General features: G+C 43.6%; 1 protein-coding gene across 1 annotated transcript; it reads right to left on the bottom strand.

The window, feature by feature from the left end:
- Positions 1–1,119: 1,119 nt before the first annotated feature.
- LOC123374848 lies at positions 1,120–8,122 on the bottom strand. Its single transcript, XM_045025203.1, has 9 exons — positions 8,106–8,122; positions 6,845–6,903; positions 6,269–6,403; positions 6,002–6,136; positions 5,735–5,869; positions 4,863–4,988; positions 2,916–2,974; positions 2,000–2,053; positions 1,120–1,530 (listed from the first exon to the last, which is right to left on the bottom strand). The coding sequence occupies exons 2-8, from the start codon at positions 6,874–6,876 to the stop codon at positions 2,001–2,003; spliced, it is 675 nt and encodes a 224-aa protein (XP_044881138.1). The 5' UTR covers positions 6,877–6,903; positions 8,106–8,122; the 3' UTR covers positions 1,120–1,530; position 2,000.
- Between the last annotated feature and the right edge of the window lie 239 nt (positions 8,123–8,361).

The following is an 8,361-nucleotide window of genomic DNA, read 5'->3' as shown; positions in this document are numbered from 1 at the left end:
CTTGTGCACTTTGCATTTTTAGGAACACTTCCTGTAATTCTCAAACTAGTCTAGTGGAGGCAAAAATATTAGGCAAATATTTGAGTGTTTTTAAAGAAGCTTGGGTAGTTTGAGAGTGAAAACCTTTTTCAGAATGGTTCCCCATCCCTTACTATAATGTGGATTCCCCATTACTGTTACCCACATTTTTATATTTTAGACGTGACTTTGGAGGAACTGAGACCCAAATTTTTTAAGCTATTTAGTCATTTAGTGGGGTTTTCAAAAGTACCTAGGTGCCTAAAACCAATTGAAATCAATGGGAGATAGTTACCTACATGTTTTTGAAAAAGTCTACTTTGCACCTAAATACCTTTACAAATCCAGCCCTGGGACTCTTCCAGCTAGGGCCTTGTAAAAGGGAGGCCTGCCCCTTTAAGGGCCAGAGGCCTGGGGACTGCCAGCCAGTTTACTAATCAGATGCAACTGACAAGTGGACAGATGTTCCTTAAAAAATGCTGCAGGAGTGGACTCAATGGACATGAGAGCTGCCAGGGGGAGAGTGTCTTCTGTTGCTCTCCTTGAAGAGAGAGGGCTGCTGAAGAGAAGTACAGGAACTCCTCACTTAATGTTGTAGTTATGTTCCTGAAAAACACGACTTTAAGCAAAATTATGTTAAGCGAATCCAATTTCCCCATAAGAATTAATGTAACGGATGGGGTTAGGTTCCAGGGAAATGTTTTTTCACCAGACAAAAGACATTATATACGCATGCACACATGCAGTATAAGTTTTAAACAAACAATTTAATACTGGTACACAGTGATGATGATTGTGAAGCTTAGTTGAGGTGGAGGAGTCAGAGAATTGGATATTTCCCTTACTGCTAAATGAGGAACTAGCAGTTGGCTGAGCCCTCAAGAGATAACTCTCACAACACTCTACAAGGCAGCAGGAAAGGAGGGAGGGCAGACAGAGCCATGTGCCCCCCCGGCTCGATGGAAGGTGGGGTAAGCGGGGTGCAGGAGCTACACTGGACATTTGCCCCTCTTTACCCCCCCTTCCCCCCATACATTATTAGATTATATGGGATTCAAAGATTAAAGTTCTTCCAGTTGTTTTTTCATACAGATAAAAAACAATGTCCCATTTGTTCTAAACCATGGCATTCGAAGTGCAGCCCTCTGCAGTGAATGGCTCTGCTTTTAGATCTTTTACAAGGCTCCTCTGATACCCAATGGAGAATATCCAGGTTTGGCTTAAGGAGTCCTGGTGCAGTCCAATAGTGCTGTTTTTGATCTGAGAGAATTTAGATGGATTTTGATCCCCGATAGCATCTGTTTCTTTGTGCTGTTATAGTACAAAGTTTGCAGAGAAGGAGAATTGTATTGGCTCAGAGCTGCAGACTTGTGTGTCAGTATTATGACTCTCTCCCTCTGTGGGTGAAATATGGAGGATTGTAGACCTGCCAGGCATCATGTGGTTGAATTTGAAATGCCATGGCCATCGGTACCATCCATGGTGGTGTTTAGCTCTCTCATCTGGTGACTGCTGGGAAGACAAAAACCAACAGGAACTTAGCAATAGTTTTAAAAAGAAGGAAGTTTCGGAGTCTTTGCTATGATGAGACATCAGAGACAAATGGCTTTTTCTTTCTATTGTAAATGGATTTTTTGTATGAAGCCCATTCCCCATGTAATTAGCATTCTGTGGTGTATAGATACCCATAGAACTATAACCATCTGTGGTACAACAGCCTCCTCTGAGACAATATTTAGAAAAGGATAGGAATAAAAACCCCGATGGATGCATCTCTCCTGTGTTTCAATGAACTGGGGAGGGCATTCCATGAAGATGACCTGCTGAAAACTGGAAAAAGAGATGATCTGAGAGAGTTTGAAAGTCCCTTGGCTTTTCTTGGATTGTAGAAGAACCTGTGGGTCCCCAGGAAGAAATATGATCCTGCTTGATCTTTTACATTCTCCCACCCTCGCCTTGTGCACCGGTCATTGCTACTTACTTTAAAGGTGGCCTGGACCCACACACAGCCTTTTTCTAGATCTCCACGAGGAGCCTGAAAGAGAAGGGAAAGCAGAGTTAATGTCACACAACCTAGGATTATATTAGTCTGCTAAACATCAAGTGTTTTGGGAGAAGGGTTCCTTCTCAAATTTTGACACATTCACTTGGTATAATTCTCTGCAGGCGCTCACACAGCCCCCTTGGTTCTAAAGTATTGTTAGAAAAAGAAATCACTTTAGTGATTGAAGTGCTGAATTCCTCATTCTCATCTTCATTAATGACTGTACGTATTTCTCAGTTATCCATGCCCATAATAACTCAGCAAAAGATGGTTTGCTCTTTCTTATACTATTTACATCTCACGTGTACCAAACACCCCTAGAGATTTGGTTGTAAAGCATCACTTCTCTTTAGAGCAAAAACCAATCCTGGCAGTGTAAGGAAGGAAACAATGCTGAGAAAAGTGAGGCTGGTTTGATACTAATTATGTTGCATCTCCTGCAAGCAGACAGATCTCCCTTGTCTGTCTCCAAATGGCCACTGGTTGTAGCTGCCTAGCATGGGAATAGGGAACTGCTGTGGAGGGCATGTCAAGCTGTGGGTTTGGATGTTTGCAAGTTCTCTTCCACCTCCCCCTATAGAATAATGGCAGTGGGTCCCACAGTCAACATTTCATCCTCTTAGTTTTCTCTGAAATACAGTTCTAGTTTTAGTGAGGCTGGAAATGAAGGATGTGGCATCCAAAGAGGCACAAGGAGTTTTTAAGAAGCACTAAATGTTTCATAATCGTTCAGCAAACTGAATGCTGCTGCTGTTAAAAAAAGACATCCTCTAAAAATGCAAGAAGGTACAGCAAACAGCACATTCAGTCATCCAGTTCAATCCTCCCCTAGAGAACTGTAGAAATCACTTACCTCCTGACCCTCTGTAAGGAGAGGAAGTAATATGGCTGCTCTTTGGCTGCGCAGAGTTGCTGAAAAAAAGAGAGATGGCATTCATTAGATGGGGAAGACAGCTGCTACCGAATTGAGGAGATCGGGGGACAGGGTTTCAGCTCAATAGCTTGTCCTTCAGAGGGACTTGACATTAAGAATGGACCAAGCTGGGGTGTCTGTAAAATTAACGGCAATTCTTTCATTCTAACATAATGCTGCTGGCCAATTCCCAGCCCTCTCCATTTTTCTTTCAGAACCCCACCATTCAATGGGCTAAAGTGAGGCATGAGAGGGTGTGAGTCATGGAAAGTCCACACCACATTTAAGAGTTGACATGTTTTTATTTCTGCTCCTCATCATTTAGATCTCACTTGCCACATTGTCCCTTTAGGGGCACCCTCTGACTCTGTGCAAATTCAGGGTGTTCACAGCTCCCCATTACCCTCCCTGGCCTGTGGCTACAAGCTCACAGACAATCCTGTAATCTTCCCCAGCAGATATTAATTGAAAGATTCCACAGTTGTTTCTTGGATGCTACCATTTTTGTTGAAACTGCCCCAGGCAGTTCTAGAGTCCTCCCCTCTGCGTTGTGGCTCTTGGGGTTACTCCTTGACGGTCCAAAAGAGAGAGCAGAGCTGTGGATTTGGGGGCATTGAGCTCTCTGTTTCACTCATGGGCATGTTCAGGAGACAATAAGACTAGGGTCTGTCTGTTTTATGTAGAACTCCAGGCTCTGCCTTTGTGCCAAGGAGGGAGTTGATTCCCTCTTCACTGACACTTCAGGGCAGCCCTCCTATTTAATGAGAGCATGGTTGCGGCATACTGGACATTCATGCAACTGAAGTACAGGAGAAGCCTCACATGCTATCTGACCCTTTGGCTCACAAGGTAATGAACTTGGGGTCCTGACTGAATGAAATCACATTAGTAACCACGCCAAAGCATTTCCTGCTGCTCATACACTGCACTGCTAGATACTGTGGGAGCTTCTACAGTTCTGGTCCTATCTCTAATTGAAAATCCTATTCCATATCCCTTGGGAGAGAAGACACCTCCAATCATTATCTTTCCAGGAAAACTAAACTTCTGACCAGTGTTCAGTGGGGAAGAATAAACCTCCCTTGAATGATCCATTAGGTATGGAGGTAGAAACATCATCTCTTCTTGGGGCAGAATAGAGTTCTAACAACATAACTTGTTTCTTGAATCTTTACTCTCTATGCTAATGCGGATGATGTAGTCAGTTCCCCTGCTGGTGGTGTGAGAGAAATTGTTGAATCATGTTGTAAAGCCTTTGCATATGCACCATTTCCAAACAGAGTGTAAGTCATTGGGATAATCCTTCTGGTCTTTTAATCCTCTGCACCACTGAATACAGCCAGTTGTACTTAAGGAACTACACAGGAGGTTGACTTCAATTGTAATACTAAATAATAATGCTGGAGGCTGAACTCCTCCACCTAACTCTCCTTTTCAGTTCTTAGTTATTCAGGATAGTAAGGAAGAGGGCAGGTCCAACTCCAGACATTGGCAGTTAACTTGTTTGCCATAGCAATGACTGAGTCATCGAAGCATTGCACAAATGATATCATAAAAAAAGACATTTCCAACTCAGCGAAGGAAAGGATAGGCGAGAATATGACTATCACTGCACAGATAGTAGCAGAATGAAGTTGGGAGGGAGGAAAAGGACTGTTTGCATTGTAAGAAAATGTTAAGAGGAGGAAGAATGGTTGGGGCCTGTTGGTGGTCAGACAAACCCCATCTTTCTTAAAACAACTTCAGATAATTTGTTTTGTGAGGGCATTTTTTAGAAAGGTGACAACCGTATTATATGTCTCCACTCAAAACCCTGTGTGTATATGTACATCTATCCACTTGCCCTCCCTCTCCATGTGCACGCAGGCAAAGAATCCTAATGCTCACTCTCTGGCAGAGGGTCCACTCTCTTCTAGCAAAGCTCTGTACTGGCTGTAGATCTGAGCCTCTGACAGACCGGGGGCAGGAAAAGGAAGGTCACTTCTTAAAGAGGCCCAGGAGGGAGCACTCATCCTAAAATAAAATGAACGGAAAGGAAATATTAGCATCAGGAGAGAAATCCCTCCTGTATCTTCTGCTTCCCCATATGCTATGATCTATGTTAATAACACAACACCTTAGTAGCAGGAGTGGGTTGCTGCGGTTCTGTGGCCTGCAATGTGCATGAGGTCAGACTAGATGATCACGATGATGTCTTCTGACCTTAACATTTGTGAGCTATTGTTGTTGCTCTTAGTCACAAAGGGAGAAAACTCCATCTGATCAGGGAGGAGGCATGATGTTACTCGGAGGCATTGAATCTTAAGGGATAGTCTCCTTACAAGTGATTATTGGGCTCTTCAAAGGAACTGTCAGTTGCTCCTTCCCCAGACTGGGCAGTAGAAATGGCTTGATAAAGACCCTAACAACATAGTAGTTGTCTTCCTCACCTTGAGCCTACCCTACAGTCTACAGTGAAATATAGACAGTGAAACTGACATCACGCTAAAGATGTGAGTACTTCATTTTCTGTCCCTGACTCCCTTCTTTCTCCTCTTTGAAGAGGAGCCTCATCACTTGAAAAGCGGATCCAATGCTGAGGGCCTGAGCCCTCTCAGAGTATTTTAAACCCAGACTTGACTGGGTCTAGGCAGGATAGAGATCTCTGCCCGTGGAAGTGTTTTTCAGTGATTGCAGCATCCACCCTTTCCGAATGGTGGGAGTTCGGCTCCCCGAAGTGCTAGATACTCAGGTGAGGAGGAAGCTGATCGCAGAATTACCTGCTGAATGAGGCTTGATATGCCTTTGTGGCATATAAGGAGCCTTCACTGGGGATAAAGAAGGCAGTGAGGGGGCACAGAGATGTAGCAAATTTACTGCGGAGATGGGGTCTGGCCCTCGATGGAGCCTTCATCCTAAACAAAATGGAAACAACAAAATAGAAATGTTTTTCAGTGATTGCAGCATCTACACTTTCCGAATGGTGGGAGTTCGGCTCCCCGAAGTGCTAGATACTCCGGTGAGGAGGAAGCTGATCGCAGAATTACCTGCTGAATGAGGCTTGATATGCCTTTGTGGCATATAGGGAGCCTTCACTGGGGATAAAGAAGGCAGTGAGGGGGCACAGAGATGTAGCAAATTTACTGCGGAGATGGGGTCTGGCCCTCGATGGAGCCTTCATCCTAAACAAAATGGAAACAACAAAATAGAAGTGTTTTTCAGTGATTGCAGCATCTACACTTTCTGAATGGTGGGAGTTTGGCTCCCCGAAGTGCTAGATACTCCGCTGAGGAGGAAGCTGATCGCAGAATTACCTGCTGAATGAGGCTTGATATGCCTTTGTGGCATATAGGGAGCCTTCACTGGGGATAAAGAAGGCAGTGAGGGGGCACAGAGATGCAGCAAATTTACTGCGGAGATGGGGTCTGGCCCTCGATGGAGCCTTCATCCTAAACAAAATGGAAACAACAAAATATTAGTAGTGAGTTTCCGATAATAATAAAGCATCAATAAGCACAGCAATTTAGGGACAGTGCTAGAAGGAAAACAGGGAAGAGTAGAGGAGCTAAATCATTGCTGACTCCAATATTGAACGGGAAACCCCACTGAAAATAGTAGCTTACTCAATCTTTCAGGTACCTAGCAAAAGGATATTGAGGAATGGGATCTCTGAGAGGAACCCAGACATTCAGCAACACAACAGTCAAGAGATTAAGAAAGAAACAGGAGACATGGTATGTTCTATACTAAGAGCTGCCTGCAGGGTTATCTGTGAAGATGTCAGCCTATGTGCCATTCGGAGACTGTTGGCTTAACTATGTGGTTTTAACACTCATCTTTCCCAACCGCCCACACGATATAATGTGTGTAATGCAAAACTCTTTTCTTACCAAGAATCCAGCATTGATTTTATGTAATCCATCCTCTTCTGATGGTACTCCGATTGTAACTGGATAAAAACAGACATTCACACGAGACAGTAATCAAATTTTCTAGGGAGTTAAATGGCAATGCTCTGACAAAAGGAATAAATTGCCTATAACAGTAATTGAGGTTCCATCACTGGAGATGTTGAGAAATGACTTAGATCAGTGTATTCTCTATTGTACACGCTGTAGATGATTTTGTAAGAGAGTTCCCTTTTTATGTACTTTCTCAATACTCCTTTCATTTGTACTGAGTTTATTTCTTCAAACCATCAGAAAGGGCTGTGTTTACTTCTGATGGTCCATGGAGAATAGATAAAGAAGAACGGAGTTAGTTGAATTGATGGGAGATTCATATAATGGAGAATCTTAAATGATGTGGGTGGGGGTAGGCGGGGTAGAGTGGATGATCAGCCAAATTCCACCCAAACCTGATCAGCAAGGAAGCTACTCAGGAGAGGGTATGTTTCTCATCATGACTATCCTCTTGTTTTATTATCACTATACTCTGCAGGAGCAAAATCCATAGATGCTCTGGTGATTGGTAACACATAAAAACCTCTGATCACTAGCTAGAAAAGGGATTATAATTGACATTCGAAGGACTTTCCCCCAGGTGATTATCACCTCATAAATGACACAGGACAGGAATTTATCCAGCAATGATGTGATTTGTGCAGCTGGGCCTGGTAGTCTAACTGTTTCCATATATCATACAACAGAAATATGCCTTCTCTTTAGAAACCCCCAGTGAGCAAGTGTGACAATGGACTGCTCCGCTAGTTCCTTCAGGAGAAGTCCAAACTTAGGCTGGTAGCCCTTGGAAAGGCATGTAGCTTCTTTACTCCACACAGCAGCTGCTTTTTCAATTCAGTTAATGTACCACAAAATAAATGACAAACCAGCATTTTCAACCAAGCGTGAAATAACTCCTCTGCCTCGCTGTGGCCATTAACTCTCCCAGAGCCCTTATGTAAAGAAATGTCATAATATGCAGCCCTAGGTGCTGCATTCCAGCATGTGCTCTTTGACCAGTCCTTTCCCAGATGTACCCATCATGCACCACAGAAATGGATAATACACAGGGTGCTGCCCTAGATTCATCTAGGAGCTGCTTTAGGTCCCCCATGAGTATGTTTGAAGTCCCTAACCCAGGAAGTGGGCAGAATTTCTAAAATAGCTGCAATTCAGCAACCCACTTCCTGATACAAAGCTGAGCACTGACCTGAGCTGAATGCACTGATGGCTGGTCTTGGACCAGGGGACTTCATAATGAGGGGTGTGCTATGCCAATCAGGTCCGATCTCCATAAAAAGGCAATGGACATACAGCCTTGCCCTGCCTACACAAGCCTTTGTGATCAACTAACTTGCTTCCAAGATTCTTAAAAGGGGCAACAATTATTAAGCCAGAATGTACACTGTGGAGTAGGTAACTATTATCTCTGTTTTAAAGATGGATAAACAGAGACTCAGTGATGA

Source organism: Mauremys mutica, chromosome 7, assembly GCF_020497125.1.
Source record: "Mauremys mutica isolate MM-2020 ecotype Southern chromosome 7, ASM2049712v1, whole genome shotgun sequence".
Lineage (NCBI taxonomy): Eukaryota > Metazoa > Chordata > Testudines > Geoemydidae > Mauremys > Mauremys mutica.
Note: the sequence above shows the minus strand (reverse complement) of the source record. Positions and strands in the feature narration are given on the sequence as shown.

What these genes read in the sequence shown, in the direction of transcription:
- LOC123374848 (XM_045025203.1), bottom strand. Translation starts at nt 6,876, where the DNA reads ATGGATTACATAAAATCAATGCTGGATTCTTG. An exon ending in TATCAAGCCTCATTCAGCAG is followed by an intron (nt 6,137 to 6,268) that starts GTAATTCTGCGA and finishes CATTTTGTTTAG; the next exon opens with GATGAAGGCTCCATCGAGGG. An exon ending in AGTGGACCCTCTGCCAGAGA is followed by an intron (nt 2,975 to 4,862) that starts GTGAGCATTAGG and finishes TCTTTTTTTCAG; the next exon opens with CAACTCTGCGCAGCCAAAGA.